Genomic DNA, 26,825 nt, shown 5'->3' with positions numbered 1-26,825 from the left:
AAACAACATTCTTTGAGTACAACGTACGTCAAGTGTTTATTGTCGTATTGTTGTAAAGTTATTGTATTTTGATATATGAATTGAGAAAAATGACAATACCCTTGGATATGAATTGTATTTTGTGCTTTGTGATTTTGAAGACATTGTGATATGATGCATTGTACTTCAACATTGTGTTTTGAGACACTAGAAGAATGTTGATATTAAAGCAAAAAGAAAATCAACCGTTACCGAGACCAAAAGGCATATTGCTCTTTTTCACTTGACCTTGGCAGGATAAAAAGCATAAAGTGTCTCCACCCAAACGAGCATCGATATTTTGCTTCTTCTCTCGTTTGAAATTATCTTTATTGTTATTCATTTAAGCGACATTTGTTGTCAAGCGCACAAGTGGTGACCTTCACACCTCAGGTGGAAACGCCTGGGGTGACTGTCTGGACCAGCATCCACATGGTCAGTGCCGATGAATATGTTTTATGAATGTTTGAGACGCAATAAGATTATGCAATGAGGGAATGCTTCTCAGTGTTTGTCTTGTGGCGGGCACTTGCAAGTAAGAGCCCGGCGGAGAACTACCGGTTTACAGCGTTGACATTCGGTGCACCGAATCCGAAACCCTTCGAAGTTTTCTCGATTCTCCCGTGAGAAAACGATCATCAGGCATAGAATTAACGCTCAATCACACTGCTGAGCGACATCTCCATACCATTTATTGGACGTAAACTATACTTATAGTATACAACGCTAGATTATACTTGAACAAACCAATCTTATTCGTATTTCAAGAGGCTTTAGTGTTTTTAAATCACAATATCACTAAATCTTATCATCCTGCCGTGACTGATCCAACTTTTTCTTTCGCTTGGACCTTCAAATGAACAAATCCGCTCATCTGCCAAATGAACAGGATCATCCGGCGTTGTCACTTGACATGCGCATAAGACAAGGGTTTGTATAAAACATTGAAGACAAATCCGGCGGAAAGGGGACAATGGCTAAGAATAAAACCATGACAAACATGGCGGAAAACCGGTGTGGGAAATCGAGCAGAAAACACCTTTTATGTAGTAACAAGATTGGCTCGCGATAGGAAAATTGCTCCTTGAAATTTAATGACGTTTATCTGTCGTCTGCTTGGTGCGGATCACGGCGCATCCGGACGCAGTTGAGTGATTCTACAAGGTTGTTGTTATTGTTATCGGTGTCGTCGTATCCAGGCCGTTGTCACCAAGTTTCTGTCGTGGGAACTCGGTAATCTCCGTGAACCAATCGGATTCCGCCGTGTTGGAAATGCAAAATGCAAGATGTTCATTTCTCATGTCTGATGGGCCCAAACAATATCAACTCCTGTCTGAGTGATAAAAATAAGTAAAAATTAAGTTAAAGCACTGCTGTACAAGAGGAAGAAAACCCAGAATACATTTTGATGCGCCTATTCGGCACGCAGTTATGATTCGGGTCATTTTTATCGATGACTTTAAACATTTGATCTGATACCAAATTGTCCTAAAGCGAGATGATACCAGTATATTAGAATCGCATTCAGTCTTAACCCAAAGGTTGTTTACATATTCAGACAAGGGCCTATATATCATATCCTAATCTATTGAATGGGCTAAATAGTACCATACGTGTCCTATTGATATTCAAAACTGTAGACAATGACATAAAATCTAAGATTGAGAGCCATATGCTGGCAGTTTATCAAATTGAATACAGAAAGTAGTAAATAAACCCCATATCAATCACTGGAGGTATGTAATTAGCATATGCAAAGTATACATCATCCCGCCAACAACAATTTTCAGCCATGATGGATGATTACAAAAACTTTCCCAAACTCCATATCTGGAGAGTTAAAATTTAAATATTCCAATACATACGCAATAACTTGTGGTTTTTATGATTACAGAATACGATTTAATTCCATAAATTATGCTAATGCGAGCTCAACTATGTCTACGTCATTTCGACTTTTACTTGCAAATGATCTTTTGGATTTAAATTCATTGATGTCAATCTCATCTGGTCCATGTCTGTGCATTAACATTTATATTACAAACCCATATATATTGTACATGTTTTTCTGATTAGTTCTTCAAGTGGTGGCATAAATTCACAATGTTCAGACATTTCGCATAAAAGGTCTCATAATCGTCTGGCTCGGTTTACGATGAAGACTTTGTCACAATCATTCATTAGCAAATGCAACATGCATGGGAGCCAGCACAATCTTTTCACAACTGCCTTATCAAGCAATCTTTGGGTCAGGCATTTGAGGTGTGGGAGGTCACTATTAGAGCTCTATTACAGATTTATCTGAAACATCACTTCATGATTAAGTAGAAATAGCTAAGCGCACATTGGCTCCTCAAAAACTGGCCATTATAAAACCCTTGCAGCTGAGAGTCGAGAACATACCCTCTGGGAAACACCACAGGGGCTTGCGTTTAATTAGTAGAATGCAAAAAGCGCCTGAAATTGCCTCTATCGTATCATAATCAGTCAAAAGGGTCCTAATTACGCTCTCGCGGCAGGGTCCAAGATATTTTGTCCCTTCATTAGTAAAGAATAGTTCACCGCCACAGTTTCGAATTTTTCTCAGCTGCGGCTAAAGTGACCGAATATCTCGTGACATTCCGCTCTAAAAGCCCCAGGCGAGATCTTGAAAAGAATTAATACATTAATAAATCTTTCGTCCATCATATTTGAAGACTGGACATTCGTCGGACGCCAAACGACGTTCCGTTCCCATGGCCCGCTTGCCTGACCGAGTCCTTCTTTTGTAACAACCAAACAATCAAAACAAAGATGAGATGCGTGTTTTTGTCTTGCGCGCGCGCATCCTCGCTAACCATTGGTGATTTGGCACCGTCTGCCCCGGGCCTAATCCACCTCGGCAACCAAACCACTTAAGATGCGACAGGTTGTTTTAGCATCGCATTCAGGCGAGAAATCCATCAGACCGCCATCATTGACACCGATGACTTGTCATTGTTTTACCCCTATTGTCCGCACCCACAAGAAATTGTCTTCGTATCCCCCCGATTTCCCACAGCGCACGCTGCATTGACTTGTAGACAGTAATTGATGTCACGGGCCCCTCGTATTCTTTCGACCGTGGTTGTCGCTCCGATAGCCGCCACACGCGTCTTTGCGCTTGGACACCAACCGTCGTACACCGGTCACTTTTTGTCCCGCTCACTCCCCACCGAGGCCGGCCCGCGTGGTGCCGCCGAGACGTTAATTCTCAGGGGTGAAGGGTTCACGGGTCGGGGTCTTACGGCAAATGTTTGTAATTCAAATCATTCAATAAATCATAAAGAAGGGTTCAACTTTAAGTTGGACGCATCAGGGGGTTGGTGATGGGTCTAAAGTGATGATGATGATAACACGCCAGCAACGGGTTATCTCATTAGGGAGAGTGACATCCTCAAATTCAAAGGGTTTATATATTTCTCGAAAAGGAATATACTAGTAATCTACACTATCGTGCAGTGATAGTTGTCGCAAACGCTAATATACAAGTCAGTGATAGGAAGTCGCATATTCTTTAAAAAACAGGCACGATGAACTGATCACAAAAGACTCCCATAGGATTAGCAGCTCAAAAGTCGTAATTACTTGTATGTACAGTGGAACTCATTCTCTCAAGTGTTATAAATATAAGATTTGACAAAAATCATGCTTCCCACGGTCAATTACAATCAAAATGTTTCCATTTATAAGTATTTGACGTAAGATATACCATTTTCCCATAAAATAACTCTGCAGTCGTTGTTTCCCATGGTCATCTGAACATATGTCACTCCACTCATCACTAAGTAGCAATTGTTAAGACGCTTACCGGTAAAAGATCAAGAATGTTCCCACACCACAAGACCACACTGGACACCAAAAGATAAAGCACTCTCAAAAACATATTTCGAATTCTGCCCTTTAGTCTGACCTGCTGCCAGATATTGACCGTAAGAGCCGTTAATTTACAAAATACGGCCATCACGCGACTTCATCTATCAAAATGGCCGACGGTCACTAGAAAATTCCTGAACTCATTTGAAGTCTCCGTAATTTTCAGTCAAATGTTTCAAAACAATGCCCTCGATCTCTCATAATCTGTGTATTCTTCTAAAATAGTGACCAGAAGGTGAGGTTTAGCGTCTACGAGATTTTCAAATCGTCTGCTTGTTTTGTTCAAACAATATGGAATAGCTGACTGAAGATGACAAGAGATGAGGCTTTAGAGAATAACCGTGTTTGAGGACGAGTAAACAGTTGTCTTGGTGCCTCAGGCGTGTCCGCAGAGCTTGCTCCAATGTAAACAAAGAGGTCCTTCTGATTGTTCTAAAGGGGATGCTTTTGGGAAATGGTGGAAAAAGGAGACCCGTGAAATTCCTGGAGGCATGGTTTTACCGAAGGAATGCTTGGGAAGCAGTTAGGAAAGGACCGGAACGGTGTTCGTTGGTAGAAGCAGGGCTGCAGAAAAACCAATTATTCCGTCCATGGACGGAACTATCTGACGTGTAACCTTTCCCTCAATCTACAGAACCCAGCCTTTTGGTGGTTGCCGTTGTTACCAGGTTACCATGCATACAGATTTGTAATTTGGAGCTATAAAATCCAATGAGACCATCACTATATACCATGCATACAGAAGCAGTCATGGGCTACATCAACGATTAAGAAAATATCCAACCCCTTTTCTTATACTGCACAATGGAAACATATACATTTTCACTTGTCAACAAAAGTCCACGAACAATCAAATTTAGCTTCTTATCTCCTGGTGAAAACCAAACTCAAACATATCAATAACCCAAGCATCTTAACAACTAAACGAGATCGGTTTCGTGGAAGAACCAAACAATGGAAAAAAGGTAATAAAATCTCCAACTGTTTACAAAACGCCAAGATGCCTTGATATTTTCCGTTCTGGTTCAGCGCACAACAAGGTGGCAACTAGGACCACGAAGATGCGTTATTGTCATTTTCTAACTGATGATGTTTGGGCGTTAAGAAAGATAGATTATTTCTGATGAACAGAAACTAGGAAAAGTGCAAGAGCTATTTTCATGATTTTGTGTTATATTTGGAACGGACTTTTGAATCTTCGGCGTGACTTGTCAGTTCGTGCCCAAGTGCTCATCCGCTATCTGTACATTAGGAAACATGATTCCCGATGACAATGAAGGCTAAACCGCGGCTAAACCGTGAACATTTGTCTTGATATTTGGCCTTGAACCAGGTGAAGACTCTGGTGGCTCTCCAACTAGTTCAATCACGCACACGGAGCTCCAAATCTGCATGATTCCAAGGCAACGAATATCGCCGAAATCGGTCAGTTGACTGAAGTACAATGTACACATGTCCTATCAACAGCAAGACCCCTCAGTTGTAAGGTCGCGCTTCGAGGCTTAGCACCTGAAATCGCCAAGCCCGTCTTGACGTTTCGCTGTCCGAAAAAGTCTCACCAAGGCAACACACCGGACAAGGATCGCCCACTTGACTCCCTCGGCCACTTAGCTCTGGATAAACGCACAAGGTCATCGCGTATTCAACCGAAGACAAATCGGATTCTTCCGTCAGATTCCTCGGAGTCGGGCTACGTGGGAGTCGCGGCGAGTCAACAAGACTAGGGTGCCACCCTGTCCGGTTGAGAGAAGAGGGGTGAGACCTGGTGCGGTCGATTGACTGCTATCGCGGTGGTCAGCCGTTTGCTTCGCATCAGCCCCCGAGGGTGTGGCTAATGAGAGTCTACTTGCCCAATCATCGAGGTACCTGTGGTGTTGCACTTGTTTCCTTGGCGAATATTCGAGACATCATGTCTTGCTCTTTCTGTTTGAATGATCAGTGTTGAGCTTTGTTCAGCAGCTAAAGGATCAATACAAGTACATGTACTTGCAAGAGTAGGATCGCTAGTTATAGCAAAGGCCGGAATGATGATAGGCAGAAGAGAGTCCCTTGACCCTACCGTCCATAACCAGGTCTTCTCTTTCAACCAAAACGACACTATAATACCCAACCGCGAATATCAAATATTTGATTTAAAGCTCGTCATTCGTGGAAACGCTTCTGGACAAAAAGACCTCAATAAATTTGGCAATAAATGATAAAGTCCCAGGGTCACGCCAAGGACAGCGAAACATCTCGAACACGGGTACATGATCCCGAACAAAACGTAACAATCGCCGATTTTTTTGCCTTGGAGCAATGATAGAAGCAGCGCAATTTGTGGATCCTGTTCACCGACCCGTAAATTTGGGCGACAATTATAAACTCAATAAAATCATATCTTCCCATTGTCAAATGATTCATTTATTTTTCGGTTTAACGCTTCGGGATTTTTACATCTTTAGGGGGTTATTAGTGATTCGTTATCTCTCGTGACACCTAGGTTACCCGGGCTATCCTTCGAGCCCTTTCTTCGAAGCTTTATCCCAGCAACATCATTTATAGCGTCGCTTTTATGACACCAATCAGAATTATTATCAAATTCACCAATTCTGATGAAAAGCATAAGTTTTTTTATCATTCAAATCAGTGGTCAGTTCTGTTGCCATTAGATGCTCGCCATTTTGTAGCCATGCCATCGGACTGCAACCATTGGCGGTTACACATTTCCACGAGATTTTTATCACGAAATATGACTTGCCTCACGCTATTCGCACAATGAATGTAATACGTCCATCATTTCGGTATAAAATGTTTATCACCAAATAATGTGAAACTTGGGATTCATACTCGAAATGTCTCTATGGCACCACAGTTCCAGGAACTTACTGGCCCAATGCTGAGTCTATTAACAAAGCATGAACTATCGCGGTGAAGACACACTGTAATAATGATAATCATCATCATCCTTGATACATGTTGAAGAATGCGCCATGAATAATGAGAGCAGACGTCAATGATACAATGTACCACATAATGTCATTACATTTTATTCACAGTTTGAAATAGAAAGCGTCCTTGATAATCATGAGACTCTCATCCGACTGTCCGACAATAGATACGACATAATTACAATCATTCATCACGGAATGCATCCGGAATAAAGCACGGAGGCTGTGGCAACCTGCTAATGAATGGGACGCATCTATCGGAATGCATGGGGTCCTTTATCCCCTGGTCTATTCATGCACCTGTCACCGACTGCGTAGTTTCACTATGCGCCGCCTTCCCTGGACGAAACAGACAAAAAGCGAAGAGCAGCGCACGAGCCCCAGGGTTTTGTGGAGATTCCCGAAGACCCGCCACGGTCCAGTGCGCACTTGTCTTCAAATTGTAACGACGCACCAACGGGGCTCGGGATGCGAGGAAGGACACAACACTTGAAAGAAGCGTTGTCACGGCTCACTACCCCGCTGTCTTCAACATAGGGCGGGATGCTTGGTCTCATAGTACAATTACAGGAATTATTTCTCTGTAAATTTCTTGGGCTGACAAGGAACAGGTTGATGACGGACGACCTAAGGAATTGATGGCATTCTACGGGACGCCTCCCCTTCTCAAGTGCACATTGTCCGCCTTCACGTCGTGGGCCCTCCCTTACGCGTCATTTGGAAGGGTTGGGTTGGCAACCGGGCCCGTATCTCCTGACTTTTGAACTCTTTTGGCACATGCGGAGGGATGCTAGTTGCAGCCCTTAATACATCCGCTGGTTACGCCCATATCTCCGAAGAAACCTGTTGACCTTCACTGGTATTGTGATATTCTTTGGACCCCTTCCCGGGTTACCCTAGATTCCGGTTATAGGGCCTGTTGCTCTCATACGTATTGATCGTTTTTCTGTTGACCTGTTTCGGGTGCTGGGCATTTTTTTATTCAACCATATTTTGTCTTATGTGATATACTGCCAGATACAAAAGCGTAATGGCTCATTATCATCACGTTCTTGATCATCAGTATTTCAATGCCCTGTGTTTTTGCATGCATTTTTTTCAACACCGCCATCTTGATTCTCTATGCTGGCCATATCACACCATACAACATGTGCATTTTTCCACGGGAAATCAGTCACGGTTAATTTCTAACCTATCTTCGCACAATTAATTTCAGCATCAATCTGCCTATTCGGGCGGAACTACAACGCACGTGAACTGATTCATTGCAACAGTTTACATATTAAATATTCATAAACAATCTAGGTTAAAATGTAAAATCCTGAACATAATTTATCATCAGCCTGATTAGTAGATCGTTTTTTTTTCTTCAAACGCAGTATGCACCTAATAACAATTACACGAAATTGAATTGATAAGATGGACCTGAAAGTGGCATATTGACAGAGGTAGTCAATGGTAGCCCAACTTTGATAAGGTGTTTTTTGCAAGCGTTCATGTACACGTATAAATACTACAGTATATTCTGATTTACAGCCAGTTTTAAATGGGTTGTGCTTTGATATATCATTCACAGAACTTGCACCAATTCCCAACGGGCCGGGACCAGATTTGTTCAAAACAATAAAACTCTATCAAAGGTATTTAATAATTCATGGCTGTATTACCACCAGTCACAGCCAAGAGCCCACGGGTAAAATCCCACCGATTGCCGCCACTTGATCGAATTCGGGAAAAGAGCAAAATATGTCTATTCAATTAACGCGAGATCTCCTAATTGGTCTCTGAGGAAACATCGAATCAGAGACGCGTACAATTTCATATTGAAACAATAGATGTTTGGTGAAGCAACTGATGAGACTGTTTTGATAGTTTTCTTTGATTCTTTGATTTCACCTTCAGGTAGGTTAACAAACTTGTAACGGTACACGCGGTATGCGAACTCTGTATAAGTATGCATGAATATCTCCTATCACAAACCTATAAAAAGAGTGAACTACGGACGTATTTATTCTTAAAACTAAATATCAAATCTATGGTAGAATCAATTTATTCATTGATTTGTTAATATGTACTTATCATATTCAACATCTGGCCAACTTATTAATTAATCGAGGTTTAATGATTCAATAGTTGATGAGTACAAATTTTATGGAGGTTCCTCCTGAAAAGTTTCGGTGCAGAGCCGGGCTATACATGAACATGTGCGCCATTATACATAGCAAATTACATGTATACCTGATGTTTCTACACGAATGATGTTGTAATGTGCTGAGACGCGTTCACCGGTATCTGGATGACTACATACATTTGTATGACTTGGCCAGTGCGATATCATATTTTCATTCATTTGTATAGTTATTTTCGACTTCGTGTAATTACAAATACATAGCCCGTAAATAGATCACGACCACTAGACTACAGACCATATGTTTAAAGGTTCTCATCGCCGGGAAATCAATGCGATGATTTCAACATGAGAGTTGAAGATGTATCACTGCTGGCGTCGGCCCGCGAGCTTCAGATTGTGCTCAAGTGGTAAACACAATAACAAGGGGTTTCGGGCTATTCAGTTGGAATGATCAGGGAGTATGGCAAGTGCCACGCCAAGCAACCACGTACAGATCAGAGAAAAACGAATTAAACCATTCAAAATAACCAATTATATATATGTCTCATAGTCTAATATATAAACCATGTCTGCGAGAAATATGAGATTGCAAACTTTTAAAGAAGGTTGATGATTGGGTGAAAACAAGCAAACATCCTGGCAGTGACCAATCGCGTTTCTTGTTACATACAATTCGGCATGGCGGTGATTCCAGCACTCCCCACTTAAATGCGTGCCTCCAAACAGCATCTGGTTGATGGGTCCATCAACGACATACCGTCATCTGTTTAAGGATGAGCACAGGTGAATCATCAATCTATTATACACATAGATTACCAGGGATGTCATTGCAACAATTGGAGAGTGAAATCATTCAGCGCAGCAGGCGTTGAGGTTTGAAAAACTGATTTTAACACTTTCATACTTGAATTCTTTAAAAGAATTAAGCCAGGGATGTCTTTATTTGAAATAAATGCATATACATGTATATGTACACTCACAGTTTCTGGCCATCACTCATCATAGTACGGCTCCAATGCCAAGAAAAATCACCGTCTACTACAACTTTTGGTGACATATCTCATTCTCCATTACCAATAACTCCCATCCATCTTTTCGCTTTCAGAATGCACCTTGAAAAACAAGAGTTTCCCCCCCTCAAAATGAAATGTTTACCAACAATATGATTCTCATATTGATATTGTTTTCTATCTTATCATTGCAGGTGATCACCTCAAATACTTGATGAAACACGCCGACAACAAATACAGCTACGCAGACCTCTACCGAACTCATCTAGCCACCTCAGACTTCCACAACCTAGTAAAGAACTTCCACCAACTCGAACGCCAGTACCTCACCTGGCAGAACAACAACTATTTCAAAGACCAATCCTCGGAGAAAACGTTAGAAAAGCCAATCTTCCCGAATGTACCTTTAAATTTACGCCAAGAGGAAAAAATACAAGACACTGATAGTACAGGTTCTTTCGAATGCGTCAAATGTAATAAGATGTTTAGTACGCCGCATGGGCTAGAAGTGCACGTGAGACGCTCACACAGCGGCAAGCGTCCGTACGCTTGCGACGTCTGCAACAAGACTTTCGGGCATGCGGTCAGCCTGAGCCAACACCGGGCCGTGCATACCCAGGAAAAAAGCTTTCAGTGCAAGCAATGCGGAAAGACATTTAAGAGGAGTTCGACCCTTTCGACTCATCTGCTCATTCATAGTGATACTCGGCCCTACCCCTGTCAATATTGCGGGAAGCGATTCCACCAAAAGTCTGACATGAAGAAGCACACGTATATTCATACTGGTAAGTAATTAAAACATGTCTATTATGTTCAGAAGCTTTGGTATATTCATCTTTTGTGATAATGAGATTTCGGCAGAGATACTTATTCCGAAATTCATCATTTCTCGTATTACAGTGTGAAGTAATGTCAACTCGCCAGACGTCCACAATCAAAACAAATCGTATTTGTATCAAATTTTCATAAGCCGCTTCATAAGTGACGAAATGCTCAAACTGACACGTTCGACACTCAGTAACTTAAACCGGAGCAGCCAAAACTGAATTGAATCATCAACTTTGGTAAAAATCTTAAACAAAAACAGAAATTTCTATGGCAGATTCACAAATCTGTCAAGAACCGCGCTGACGATATTTCTAGTGCGAAGCAATTTTCAGATTCCAAATCTCATATTCTGTTACTAAGAATTCTAAAGCTGGTCAGGAAATCCAAACAATTCTTAATTATCCTATTACTATGCGTGATATAAAATTAACAGGGGTGCGGCCAAATGGGGGAGATCTGTGCTGTTTGGTGACATTCTTGCATTAGCTCTGAGGTCAGGGGTGACACCGGACACTCTTTCGCTAATCGTTTCGTCCGGGCGGTCAAATTAAATGCGCGTTAACTTATTGGCGAGTCACAGTTTTGATTTCAGGACGAAGATGTCATTGAAGAAGCGATACTGGCTCTCATCTGGTTGTTTAAAGTATTTTGAATTTTCCCCATTTTTGCCTTAAACATATTGAACTCTTATAATTGAAGGGTTATTCCCAATGATGGATCATGATGCCTCCACTGGTGGCAGTGATAGATCAATTCGATAACTTTGTATGCGTGCGCATCAATATCTCACCTGTGCAACTCGAAACCTCACGAGAGGATAATTTTTGTGCCAAGCGAGCCGGATGAGAGGTCACAATATATAACCACCCGGCATCGTCTGCCAATGGCTGTGGCAATCTCGTCCAAAGGCCGCCACTTTTACAGACTTCGTAACACTGCAGAGCAGAGTTTAGTCTGATAGGGTGAGGTTTGTTGTTGTGTTCGGCAGTGCATCAAAGCAAATCACGTAAACGCGTCAATATTTTATATTTGATGAATTGATGTGTGAGATTTGAGCCTTTACAGCACTCCCCAGATTGAATTTATTGAACGAGAATATACACTACCTCAAATAACTATCACTACACTCGCAATCACTCGCGATATTGCTCAGGAATGAAAATATTTCGCCATAACTTAGAATATTTCAGTCACTGTGACAGGCAGTTGGGGAAAAAAAAACCTTCAGGAGTCGAGAGTAATTTGACCAGCGAAAGAGATTACATTTCCAATATCGCTGACATACACAAGATTCAAGATTCAATCTGCTACGAGCAAAATTGCTTTCATGCACTTGACGCCCTTTCGCTGTCTTTCACTTGGCGACAGAAGTCACCCACGAAGTGTGATAACCGCTCGGAGACAACCGCCTCGAGAAATCATGACAACATTGCCCCATTCTCCTGGAGACCACGGAGTTGCAGGTGTCAGGTCACAACTCCGAGGAATGGACTCGACGCCTTCAAAGGCAATCGCTCAGGACCATTTGCCCCGCGGATTGCTGAGTTTTGCCAGCGGGTATGGGTGAACCACAGCCCGAACCGCAATCATGCTGGATTTGCCATTACTCAAAGGATGTAATTATGTAGTGAAATTGCTAAGGAGGTGAATTTTTGATCGTCAGGCTATATTTAGCAACGACTCATATCAATGAATGATTTTATTATGGCGAGATGAGAATTTCAAAATTCTGGATGCATTGTTGAGATAATCATAGGTTGTGTTTGGCGTTGTTCGCGGGTTGTTATTTCGTTTTGCCAGCGGTTGGGAGGGGTATGGTCCCCAATACGTGAGAAGGCTCTGAAGGGTGTGACCCTCGTTGCTGGAGTACGGAAACAAGATGGTTTGCATCTTGATGAAGACGTATTCACAATGAGACAATACGACGAAGTTTGCCCGCAGTGGGGATCGCGCTCAGACATGTATGAGCTATTTGAATGAAGAGTTATCAAATGGGAGCTGTCTCCCAATTTAGGCGGTCCAGGTCAAACTTTCTTCTTCATCAAAGAATGATGCATTTTATAAGAAGTTTATCCAAGGACAAGACTGGTAGGCAGTGGTGTTTGGAGCCCTTGTGTCCGGCCGAGATTTGGGACAACACCTGTAGTCTGCAAAGTGCTTTCTCTTACAAAACAAAATATCTGACACTTCACAACATGGATACAACAAAATACAACAAAGTAAGAGCCTGTGTACTTTTGCCAGCGAACCGTAGACAATTCACGGCATCATCTCAAAGAATCGTCTATCAAAAGTCGGAAAGATAAACAGTTTCTTTAAGAAAAAATAATAAATTATACTTTTTGTCGGTTGGCCAACTGTCGTCTGGCCTTAACAAAGCCATGTTGTGTTGGTTCGCGTGGACCGCGCGTCTAAAAATCGTGCCCATCAAAACACTTTTTAAAAAGTTGTATTTTTCTATTTCTTTATGAAGAAACGGCCACTATCTCAAGTTATGTCAACAAAGAAGATTTTTAAGTTTACAAAACTTATTTGAATACACTTAAAAATAAGCACCCTGGGAATCCTAAAGGATTTTTTTACTAACGATGTTTACGAAATTTCATTTGACCTATCTGTATTTGAATGAAACCTGTTTCTTCGTTCATGACGTGTGACAATGGTCTTGAATCTGGCCTCTCCAATCCGGTTTTCAGCAAATGTAAATTTACAGAAAACTGTTTTGTTGATAATATTGTCCACCTCCAGCCGAGCACGCGCATCACTGCTCATGATAGCGCAGCGAGGTCCTAACGAGATTGCGAAAATCTACAGAACGTAACGCTATATGATAGATAAATTCTAAAGAATGGTGCACCTGTTGAAAGAAGACTAGGACAATCGCTAGCCTCATCCTTTTCATTGAAAGATAAAACAGCACCTCGCAGACGATGCGCAACAGTGGGCGGGAACAATGCAGACGACCTGTTCTGATTTGCTCTAACAATGGAACTTTTCACGGCGCGTACCCTACATTATGATATTTGAAATTGGGAATAATGACGCACCGGTCCTGGGGCCGGTCTCTGTTTTATCTCATCCAGGGTGCGAATAAAAGATGAAATAAACGACAGGTATTGTTGTGAGACTTTTTTGTAAGTCGCGTGGCTGTTGCAATCACGAGGGAAAATATAACGTTTGATTGAAAATAGTTTGAATGAAGGTGTTTTGGGCACTCGACAGCCTCGTTCTTGCTGCGCGGTGGTCGTCTGCAACCATCAAAGAGGTCGTCTGCAGACCAGATCACTTGATTTCAGAAATGAATGAAACTATCTCTGATTTACATGTCTGAAATGAGGTAACATCTGTTACAGCAGAAATTATCAAAAACTTAATCACCAAACGAAGACGGGGCGTGACAATCATCCGCCATTTTTTGGGTTCTCATTCTGTTTTCAACACTAAAATTCGGGCTCGTGACGAAGTTGATGCCGACCCTTGTCTGGTAATTCAGTAAATCATGCGCAGTAACTGATTAACATTTTATCGGCCCCAATCCAATGAACTCGCCATTTTTAAAGCACAAAATCTGCCTCAGGTTCGCAACAAATCTATCACAAAAGAACCCTAAACGGACGAAATCTATGGAGCTTACAAGTCGTCTCTCCATCAGAAATATCTTGCCAGTTTCTCAGGCAATAGGTTTGATAAATCTGGCCACAGCACAGCATCAGGCTGTTCAGAGCTCAACTATAGGGGGCAAAAATCTGCCGCCATCTTGCCATAAAACGTTAGTTACATCCGGGCTTCACGCGATTGCCTCGTTCTGATTGCGCAAGTCAACATCCCATTTTCACTTCGAGTCGCCTTGGTGTGACCCAAGGGAGGCTCGCGAAAACGTCTAACGTGCAAAATCCAATTTGCTTCTCTTGGAAGCTGTGAGATTGCCTGCGTGGTGGATCCTAGGCGGTGTGACAGATGTTCACACCTCGAGAGTAGAGGACCGAGTTCGCTCTAATGTCACTGCTTTCATACACGAAAGAATGTTCAGGAATATGCTGTTTAACTGTTCTAAAGAACAGAATGACTATTGAACATCATGTGTTTGAAGTTGAACAAAGTCATGCCATGCATCCAAGTTTTTTTCGGTCTGTTGACACTTGTGGGCACATCTCACTGACGCCTTCTGTGCCCTTTGAACAGCTCTATGGTTTGCATATAAACAACAAAGATATAAGTGAAATCATCATTAGGATTCCTTGAGTGAAATGACCGCGCATCTCCTCCACGACCACCCATAATCAATGGGCACTTGTCCCTCTAATCCACCGCCCTCCTGAGCCACTCAAGGCTATTATCGACTAATAGCACGGTAATATTCCTGCAGTCTGTTTCATTACGCCACTACATTGATAATCGGCGATATAAAGCCGCCTGAACGATGCTCAATTTAGCAATCTTCAGTCAAACAGGACTGCAGCGATTACTGCCGCGAGCTTGGCTGAAGTCGTAGCTTTGGAACACTTTCAAGTCCTCACGCTGCCTCTAGCTTACTGTCACCGTTTTACCAACTTTGTCATTAATTATTTCATCCCCCTGATGTGTGAAATTAAATTTCCTCGGCCAAGTGCTCAGATGTAATTGTGTTAGTTTAGATTTGTCGATTACATCCGGGGATTTATCGATTACATCCGGGCTTTTATTGATGTCGTCTGCCAGTCAATGTGGCGCCGGTCACCGCGTCTGATGACAACATCGTCCCCGGAGGTCCATACGCTAGTCGCCATCGTGCATTTTGTTTGTATACAAGGAAGAAGGGAGCTAGGTTGATGAGACGACAGGACATGATGATCGACTGACGTGAAAGAGTGTCATGACAATTATTACGATTATGTGACAATCTTGCGCATTTTGTCTTAATCTTCGCAGAAGATTAGACAAAATCTGAGTGTGTTGGTCTAGACAAAATCTGCGACTGTCTGCAGACGCCAGACGATCATATGATGTCTGGGCCAAACAAATCGGGTGCAGTTTTATGACGCGACGTCTATTTTACAAGTTTTCGTATGACTCGACGTGAGTCAAAACAATTCACATGTAATTTAATTTTGTTTTGGGAAAGAGAGACATTTCTGAACTTCGAAATAGCAAAATCAGCACTGGTGAAACCAGAAGATACGTCGGCATTTCGACAACATACCGTGAGATTTCACGAGATGCAATAAATCTTACCCGCACACCACCAGCCCTGATCAGATTTTATATTCATCCGGACCGTTTCTCAGGGGTAATCGGGGCGCATTGTTTAGGAGTGGGCTGCAAAATCATCAACACAAAGTTCCATCCCCAGTGCTGCAATTAAACGGAGAGATGATCTATTGGGGTGTCCATAAAATGCGGAGTGATCGACCTGCCAATTGGCCTTGTATTGTTTTATTGTGCTAATAAAAGTCGTTCTCCTTCTGATTTCTCGTTCAATCTTCCCGATAGATTACTCCAGGGCTGAGGAATGTGTCTGGGTCCATTCCAGGCAGAGAACAGCAAAATTGTCCGGAAATAGTTACATGGGGTACTTTTCATAGGTCGAATGCCAAAAATGAAGCCCACTTCCCCACCAAATGATGACATTATTTTGATGAATCTGGCATACAGAGAGTAATTTAATTCGAATCTGAATCCTTCATCCAAAATCCCATGACGCCAGTCCGGCGGCCATATTTGTTTTGATGTCAAAACCTCGTCCTCAGAATAACTGTCACTCTTCAAACAATGCAAGTACTCATCTAAACTGTGTTTTGGTGTCTTGGGTCGAGGTTTAGTAATTCCGCCCCGACAAGATGGCCGCTTTGAGATAATCAGACGATCCAAGATGACACGCGGCAATCAAACTGTGTAATTACCGAATTACGATCATTCCTGGATGAGAGTGTCATTAGCTCACCAATCTCTCACTCTGGCAATCTGGGCTGTTGGCGATTCATCTCAACTCTGCCAGGAGCATCCCCGATAAACCAGACACCGCGTACGGTAATCTACCCAAGGTAATTACTGCGGGAAATAATTCTGGAGTAATTCACAATGATGGCCTCGCTATCTGATCGTAGTCCCAAGTAAATCTTGTCAACAACCCAAGTAGTGCTTGTAGAGGAATAGTAATCCGAAACTTGTCTTTGTAGTTCGTACGATTTGGTGGGTTATTGCCCTTTCAAAACATGCCACGGGCTTATAAATACTCTGTCGAGTACTTTGGCCTCTTATGACTTGGCTGACATCGGCAATCATGACGAAAACTTTGATCAAGCCGATCTTTGGCCAACTCGCTTGAAAATGGTGTATTAATATGTAATTTGTCAACAACCTCTCCTCGAGATGAACTGAAGCTACTTGAAGATTCCTCCTTTTGCAATCAAGCTGGGACTAATCTTAGACTGGCGCCATTTGAATAAAACAACCCATTTCATTCAATCCACGCATCTCTACCGCCCATTCGCCCTTATCATTCTAATAACAGCCAGCAAACACAAAAAGAAAGACACCCGAACAAGACGGTAATTTTGCAATTTTTCCCGACAAAACAATACATCATGGCGATTGCTTCCCTGTCACTAAGAAGCCAATTTCACGTTTATTTTCGGTGCGTAATCCGGAGAACACGTGTGATTGAGAGGAACGCGTAATTAAAAGTCAGAGAAAAAAATACTGATGCTCTTCGTGGTGCAAATGGTTGATTTTGTTGTTCAGAAGCTCCAAATCGATGTTGTTGTTTTGGCACTAACAGCACTGACGCCACATGGACTCGGCCACAGGGACGTGGTCGTTTTTTGATGACGCCATTGCAACTCCTACTGCGCCGCTGTTTGGACATCGTCATCGTTTAAAAAAATCAGATAAAAACGAACAACAAAACTTCGGATTCTTTTGAAGTATGTAATGGTTGCCAGATCCAATAAACCTTAATGCTAACGGTTTCCACCAAATGGAATTGTAATGCATTGCTTTGGCAAGTATACTGCATGCAAATAACGGATGATATGAACAAACCAGTAGATGCTTGTACTGAAAACTTAATGTACATATACACTAGGCATTTGTGTACAAAACTGAAGTAATTGCATTCACAAGTTTTTATTGTTTTGTATTGTTTAATGTTTCGCTGGCTCCTGGGAAGAGCTATGTCATTGGTTGTTCATCCTCCAGATGTATCAAGAAAAAACTGGTCGTATTCATTGCTCATGACTGATGACGCAGATTACCTCTCTAAAATGGGCTTGATGCGAGTTTTGGAAAATAGCAGCAATCATGGGGTGCGCCATGCTATTAGGTACGCTAAATCAAGGGTGTGCCGAAAATGGTTTGGTTTGGTGCGATCATTACGCAGAATGAACTGGACAGCTCTTGGAACTGTTACAGATTACTAGCATCATAATATTGTTTTAGTATGCTGATGTACTGTTTGGGGTAATTCAGGGTTGATGGTCTCAAATTGCCCATCACCATTCAAATCGTATTTGCTGCTGTATTGAAAAAAACCTCGCCGATTTTTATTGGTCTTTAGATACGGCTAAAAAAGCTACTAATGACCGAACAACTTGATAACCGTGGAGCAATTTGGAGTCGCTGGTTGCCGGTTCCCAACTCATAACAAAGGACACTACATCGTCCGTGGCATGAGCGGACGCGTCACCAACCGTCAAACCAGCTACTGCCGCGATTTATGTTATAAATGGTGAATATTTCATCACCACCAGCAGCCCGGCGCTATAATCATGAATAAACGCCCGCCATTATGCAGCGCTGAGGAATAAGATCGAATAACGTCTAACAAACCTCGGTCAAATATTCATCACTTGGTACAACCAGCTTGCAGTATAGTCATAAGCTGGCCCCACTGCGGGTCTCCTGGGACACCATCCTCAAATCTGGCCAAGAAGTGTCACGGAGAAATCTGTGTGCACTGAGTTTGTGTTTCGCTGATTTGTTTTCTGTCGTGCAGCGTTAATTTATTCGGATTTATGCCGCTTCTTCACTTGTCTATGCTGGGGGTTGTTGCTGCGACAGCTTTGCATGATGAGACATGCAATGATTTGTTTTTTATCAACCATTTGAAGAAATAGATACTGCTCGTTTTGGCTTCGTGTTTCAAAATTTCAAGCCACTAGCTCCTCATGTTAATGATGGCTGTTTACTGCCCAGCTTTGAACGGCATAAATGGGCCAGTGAGAGCGATTGAAAACGGTGTGACTTGATGTACAAAACATCGATACAACATTTCATTACAGTCAGCTTGATCAGGTACAAGAACCGCTACACTTCATTTAGTGGGCGTCATCATCGTCCAACAAAACAGCCTCGCTGGCAATGGGTTGGCGTATTCCTCCTTTGACCGAAAAGGTTAATTTTCAATCAGTGTTCCTAATGACTGTCACTTATGTGAATATAAGACGCCCAGCAGGGAGATGCCCTCCGCTGATGTAGTCGCTCTCTGTGTGTTTCTAAAATAGCCCATTTACACTGCAACCGCCGAATCCGATCCACTGCGAACTCCTCTGGGTGTCGTGAAACAAATTACTTGAAAATCAAAGTCGGTCATTTTTCCTCTGCGCCGAGTCACTAGATTTCATTAGGAAGGGAAATCTGGCAACTTTACGATGAAATCTGTTCTGGCTCTTTTGTGTAGAATTCAAGCGGCTTTTATCCATCACGCACACCATACGATAATTGTCGCAAATTGAAGTCCTCGGATGTCATCTCGCGACTGCTTTACGACACATCACGGTGCATTTCGGGCCCTTGGAGAAATAAACGATGCACGACTCCAAGAAATCTTAATCAGTTACTCATAGCCTTGTAATTAGAGTTGATTAGGTTTACTCAATCTCGCAGCATCGGGTGAGCCCGTGCTAAGTCCTGCCGCTGACGCCAATGGAGTCATCAAGCCAATTACCATGTTGACACCGAAACGATCCTCCATGAGACAAAATACCACGAGCTCCTCAAAAATGGAACGTAATTAGGAATTTTCCGAAATTTTTACAAATTCCCACAATGAGCGATGGCTGCAGAGAACGTGCTTTTTAAAGTCTCTAACAAATTAATCAAAGAGACTCGCAAAATTGTTCTGTAGTTTTTGTTAATCAAAATGGTTGCCAACGTAAAGAATTGCTATTCTCTGCATTCGAGATGCATTTTCAGAATTAGCTTCGTGGTTTCCAGTGTTTTTGTAGAGGTTAATACAGATTTCAGAATCTGAGTTGGAATGTAATGCTATAAATTGTATTCTTTCAATTTGAGCGCAATAATTTCGCAAAACATTCCATCGTTCCATCGTCAAGATTACCGCCATGCTGAATATTTTAACTGTAGTCAGTCAAAATTTGCTGGTCACCAGCCTTGGAACCGGGCTTGAATGTTACGGAACCTTCGCCGATCAGACCTGTTACAATTCTTCCAAGCATAATCTCTGACTCCGAGGTCGGATTTTTCAATCGCCTGTTCCTATACGACATTTCAAGATGGCGGAGCCAGAACGCTGTTCACCATCTCCATAAAGATGAAATACCAAATGAGAGCCGACACATTTCCATGTGGTAATGTTGTGTGAGAGAATCAGCCGAGAAAATCAAGACAAATCAACACAAGGTTTGCCACATGACGGCCGCGGCAGACGATAATCTGGCCTAGTGTCAAAATCACTCCACCAACAAACTCCCGAGAGACCAGAACTGTTGACTATATCTAGTTATAGGAAAAGTGTTTCCCCAATCCGCTCCGAAGTCAAGATTAACAAATTTGTTATTCGCCATTTTGTCGATTTGATTTGGTTGCAGAGGTGGCCCCCAGGGGGCTAGTGCGCAGATTACAGCAGAAATTTCTTCGAATTACCCATCCGTCGTTGTGATTTCACATTCCGCTCTGGCCGTAACGTTTGCGGATCTTCCTGAATTTTTTATCCAATTTCGCTAAAGAGTTGAAAGCTCTGTCGTACTGCGCGTACCGCTGCTTGTAACGGCTGTGTACGGATGGGGCACCCGCGTATTGGGCCGGGTGAGACAGGCCACCGACCAGCACCAATTAGCCGAACTTGCTTCAGATTGCTCCCTGAAGACTAGAATCCTATATTAAGGCTTGTCATAGCGCCTCTTGATTAGCTACTTTCGCCTAAGATGTTCCAGATCTCGTTTTCGCCATTTGGCTTCGGCGTGAGTCGACTTCATTGTATGATCCCGCCATGATTTTTTTCTGCGGAGCTACAGATGATCAAGACTTCTGTTTCGTTGGCACACTGACAGAATAACATATATGACAATCAGATAATTCGCATTTTCCCTCATCGACAGCGTCTGGAAGAGCAACACGGCAGATGGTTATCTGTTCGGATTATGTAGGCCATATTGTCTGTGAGAATAAGGCTCGTTTTGGAACACACGTCAGGCAAAAAAGATGAAGAGCACGAGCTTTGTTTTCAATACGAACCATTATTCAGGCTTTCTCTCCTTTTCATTTCGTCTTTTTTCATCTTTTGGCTACAGGCTGAGACAGACCTTCTCCGACCAACATGAAGTACTCATCGTCCACGATTGCAGATACTAGAAAAGACTATCTATTAGACATTAATCACAGCCCGATCACTTATGCCATCAAATCTTCTTTATGTACTCCTTTCATACAAGTATAAGACTTACGTTTTCTTCCATCTTGTCTTTTCAGGAGAGAAGCCCCACAAGTGTCTTCAATGCGGCAAGGCTTTCAGCCAATCCTCCAACCTCATTACCCACAGCCGAAAACACACCGGCTTCAAGCCTTTCTCATGCGACCGATGCGGCCGGGCCTTCCAGCGCAAGGTTGACCTCAGACGCCATGTGGAGACCCAGCATTCCCCACCAGGGTCCGTGACTGCTATTGATAGCCACGGAAATATCACTGTGTCGCCGGGTGTCCCGCCGAAGACGCCGTCTCCATCAACTCTGACTGCTCTTAGACAGTCGCCTCCACCCCAAATGAGCGCACCACCAGCTCATAGCCCACAAATGAGCAGTTTCAGGCCTTCACCGCCACCGATGACGGGTATGAGACCCTCACCCCACCTACATCTACCCGGATTGTCTTCTTCACCACCTCAGCTTACGGGCCAGCGCCCATCGCCCCCACCATGCCCGCCACTGCGACCAAGCCCGACGATGCACTCCGCCATGAAGCATGATCTTTCGACCATGCACTCTGTCAACCAGGATCTCTCTGGCCATATAGCCCCGCTAGCACTGACTACAAACCGGTTATCAGTCTGAGGGAGTAGCGAAGGAAATTAACAGGAATCTAGGAACAGGCGTGGCCTTGAGACCCGCATCAACAGAGACCTGTCCTCGCAGGACGACCTGCGCATGTTCGAAACGGACTGGACTTTGGAGCGTCGAACAGGTTGAAGCTATAAATCGATGATGGCTAGATGTGATAGATACTGGAGCCACAGCTCCGAAAATATTTCAACGAGAAGGCTCGAAACAAGGGCCAGAGATTCTTACACGGAAATGAACATTTGCCCATCGAACAGTTTGCTTGTCACCGATTGCAATGTGCTACTTTTCGAGAAAAGGCAAACTCACAGAAGCGCTTTTTTCAGAAATGACTATGACTATGATCATGACTATACAGTAGTTTTGAAATCATCATCCGCTTTTAGTCACGCATGACCGGAAGCGGAATCCATATAAATTTACATAGCTTTTCAATGCAAACCGTTAAGAATACTTTGTCCTTATGGCATTGGTAGCTGATAAAACCTTTTGAGCATTTTGTGCTAAGGGTAAGAAATCTGTAAAATTTTGCTCTGGTTGATTTTGAAAGGTATCCTTCAAACGAAACCTAAGATTTATTTGACTTTCTGTTGCATTTCTTTTCATGCATTTCTAACTTTTATTTATCTTTTATTTGTATCTTTTATTATTGCTAATTTAATTATTTGTTTCATAACTGCCTTAGGCGTTGAACGGCCATCGGGCTTTAATCATATAAAATTATTATTTAATTTCCTGCAGCAACAACATGAACGTGACTATTGGCCATCCACCAGGGTCGAAATTGGTACGCAATTTTGGATTACGTCATCACATTTTGTGTGATTAGTATTCAGCTTATTTGAGAGTTCGTTGGGTGCAAATGCCAGAGAGGTCATTTAGAAAGTTATCAAACTAAATGATTTTACCCTCATATGATATTCTACGCTGTTGCAGAGAAAGGCATAACAATGGTTCCCAACCCGCCAAAATTGAGAAAACAAATCGATTTTGTCGGCATGATATATATTTCATCGCTTGCAGAAAGTCATTCCATAATATCGAATCAAAAATCATTATTTTTGTTCCACACCGCCTTATTGGGGCCGAAAAAACTATAGCTAATCAAATTATTTATTTTGCATGAATATATTAAGGGGAAAAGGCGAAAAGTAAGAATTCGGTGAGGTTGTTTTCTGTGCTAAGTTTTCGCTTGGTCTTTTGGTTCGGGGACAGAGCGGATGTTCTCATTCTTGGTGTGAGAAACCGTGTTTACTGTTTAAAACAAGAAAACATACAACACGAAGAAAAATCACTCCCCAAAGTGGACTTGACTCTCGAAAATGTGACATTTCGTGGTTGACCCATCATTAACTGTGGCTTTCTGATGTTCGTGTGTGACCGACATATGTCAACAAACTACATTTAATGAATTTGTTGCCCATCCAAGAACGATTAGGTATCAATGATAGTTTACACAAATTATGTGCTCTAATCATTATTTGGACTAAATTGATGGAAAAGAGGCAAACATGGTTGATGGCAATTACTGTACCTAACAGGGCTTGTTTTAGGATGAGACGATTTATAAGTGTGTTTCAAGCCTTCGGCAATGCGATATGGCAGATGTAATTAGATAAAGACAATAGGCTTCATGCAAACTTTTGATGAATGAAAGCTTTGTTAAAAATGGGTATCGTCTGGAAACTTAATTTTGTCGGGAATTTTTACTCTTTTCTGCGCATCTTTTCAAACATACTGATGGTATGACAAACTTCTTTCGTGTATTGTCGAAAAAAAGCTGTTCTTGGGAACCCGATCTTTTTATGTCCCTAACGAATGGTTTTTATATTCTCAGTGCTTTTACCCGCCGAATGTCTTCTACAAGTCTACATCTTGTTGCGGCCTTTCTCTTACGAACAATATAAAAAATTCCTAATCATGGCCCTAACCATCAAGCAACAAAAGTAAGATTCTGTCGAACGTTTCTTTTGTCTATAAGTTGGTTTCCAGGGCCCAACTTTCAAAAGCCAAGGACGTTGGTCAGTTTGGCGTTTCTATCAGATCTCTACTTTGTATATCATCCTAATAAATCTTAATCACGGCCGCCATCAGCAAGCAAGATTCAAACAAAACAAGCCACTTCGCCTAGACTGATATAATTATGTTTTTACACATTGCCATTTGGGAAATAATGAGAGAATTATTCAGCTCATTTGTGCTCATCCCGCAGTGAATTGCCGCCATTACAGCGCCGGGCCATCCGTGTTTGTCCTGCCATGTGAACTATAGACAATAACAATCACACAAGCACTAAATGTATGACAATAAATCATTTCCTATATATCTCACCAGTAATCTTTCGTTGGCTCTTGCTGTCAGCATCTGACTCTGATACAGAGCCATGTTTTTTCCAAAAATATTTGGCCGCACTCGGTGTTTGGGGTTATGGTGTTTCAAACTGTTCACGTAAGGCCTAAAAGTACCCAACTCGTCATAAATTGGATTTTTACTTTTCACAAATCAGATCATTTCACGTTCATATGTACATCTAGATTTAGCTAAGGTTCGAACTACTTCAAGAGTTATTTGGCAGCGATTTGGTAATGGGCCAGTTCGGCTACAGAGGCCTGAAGAAAGACTCTGGGTTGACCAACAGAAAAAGCAAGCTGGCAAAGATCAGAACTTCATGCGTCATTTACAGACATGCACGTATTTAAATATTGTATTCCCAATTTTTTTTCTCGGACCTTTTTCGTCTGGGTTAATCTTGCCTGGAATTCGATGTTAATTTCATCTGTCCTTTTGATCACTGCTGTGACCTCGACCATAGTACTAAATCTCTCCACAACACAGTGCATGCTGATAACACACTGCAGAGATTTAACAAATCTTGATCCATCCCTTCGAGGAATCAAATAATTAGGTTACGAAATGCAATACCATACTCCACAAACCCCATTTACCTCTCTCACCCACGATAAAATCTAATATTAATTCGAGATTCCCTATTAATGCATTGGTTTCACACTCCCCAGGGGTTGCCAAATACCATAAACGACCACTGTAACGGTTAATGCTTTAATAGAGCGGCCCATGTTTCAGTTTTGTAATAATTTTAATCGAGTAATGCGAAAATAAACGCGGTTAATAAGACGATTGAGAAGATGACATTGATGGCTATCGTGGAGGTTTTGTAATCAGCCATCTGGATGGGTTGTCGGCGCGTGCTCAGTGATGAGAGACACGAGTTAGTCGGAAATCACACCATTTTGTAACTTTCCGTGTGTTATTTTGTCTCCTGAAATTGCTATTCGGATCTCAATGTTGACGTAGTTTTGCTTACACTAATTTACATGAAAGACTGGTTGCAGCTCCGGGATGTCACTCGACTCCCACAGCTCCCTCACACAATCGCCCTGTCTATATAAATACGGTTAGATTTTAACTGCAGTATCATGGAAGACAAAACCATCGTAATTACTGTGTCAACGCCCCGAACCAAATGTTGTCCTCTGAATATTTTCGAGTGAAGTCAGAAGGCAAAACGTAACAATGTTATTTACTGCCAATCTTATTGTCCGTTCTTGCCGAATCAACTGCCTATATGTTCACTTTTGCCTATTTATTTTCATTGTGTTCAGTATCTTTCAATGGTTGCGATTATTTTCCGGAAAACCACTTTCTGGCTTCATGTATTTATTTCGATTTTGTGTTCTAGCTTTGCGTAAAATAGCAGAGTAGATTAGATTAGAAAAGATGGCCGAACGACGGCCATCTCTATTTAACTCCACTCAAACCTATGACGTCACTAGGTATATAGTGTGCATCGTCATTAAAACCTGTGTTCATCTGTGTGTTATTTTTGCATTTAATTTAATCATTGTGTTCAGTTTGACTTTCTATTTATTTTTTTCTTGTGTAATTAACTTATAGACGCGCTACTGTACTGCCCTTAGATGAAAAACATGTACAGAATATTTATGAAAATAGCTACGACTCTTAGAGAAGAAAGCCATTGTCTACCGATTTATCGGCAAATATAAAGAATACTAAAACCTGAATGAAATGAACTACAAAACTGTACATTACAATCTGCAGCCCCAATGATGATAAAAGGTAGCAACTCCAAAGGAGATGAAATGGAGTTACTGCCTTTTCCCACAGTAGGCCTCGAAGCTCCATGTTGAAGATTCTCGTTGTATTCTCGTGGTACATGTTTCTGTATTTCAAGATCTCGTTAACTTTTCGATGATGTGCAAACAGTATTAATATCTGTAATTATCTGTATATTCATGATATAAATAGAGTAGATTATATGCTGTTGTATTTAATGAGATATTTTCTACGGTGCAATAGGATAATAGAATTGGGAATGAAGGAATGAATAGTTAAATATCAGTCTTTGTGTTTCTTATTTTCATTAGACTTTGACAGAACTGATCAATAACCAATGAGAGGATGAAGCTTATTCACTGCGAACTTGTCACGGACCGTTAGCCAACTGAGGCAGTCTCAGTGTACTTGGCGACGGTCACCTGTAGCGAGGCTTGAAGAATGAGATCTGACACGGCCTTCAGAGGAATCGTGAGCCCTCTTCAAACCTCATGGACAGCCCCGATAACGTTATTTATCCTACCCCTCGGACAGCCCCTGAGAGTATCTTACCCTGCCACTATAAAACACAATTTTTAATGCCTGCATGTTCTTTAATTAATCATCAAGGCTCATTTTATCATACACAAAATCAAGCCAGTGAGAAGAG

The 26,825-nt window shown here is 42.0% G+C and overlaps 1 protein-coding gene across 1 annotated transcript in view; it reads left to right on the top strand.

Moving 5' to 3' along the window:
- Positions 1–26,442, top strand: part of LOC135501318 (zinc finger protein Gfi-1b-like) — a 40,864-nt gene extending 14,422 nt beyond the window's left edge. Inside the window, exons 3-4 of the mRNA XM_064793372.1 lie at positions 10,178–10,768; positions 21,498–26,442. Of these exons, the coding sequence (XP_064649442.1) occupies positions 10,178–10,768; positions 21,498–22,075 (1,169 nt within the window). The 3' untranslated portion in view covers positions 22,076–26,442. The remainder of the gene's footprint in view (positions 1–10,177; positions 10,769–21,497) is intronic.
- Positions 26,443–26,825: the final 383 nt, after the last annotated feature.

Source organism: Lineus longissimus, chromosome 17 (genome assembly GCF_910592395.1).
Source record: "Lineus longissimus chromosome 17, tnLinLong1.2, whole genome shotgun sequence".
NCBI lineage: Eukaryota > Metazoa > Nemertea > Pilidiophora > Heteronemertea > Lineidae > Lineus > Lineus longissimus.
Note: the sequence above shows the minus strand (reverse complement) of the source record. Positions and strands in the feature narration are given on the sequence as shown.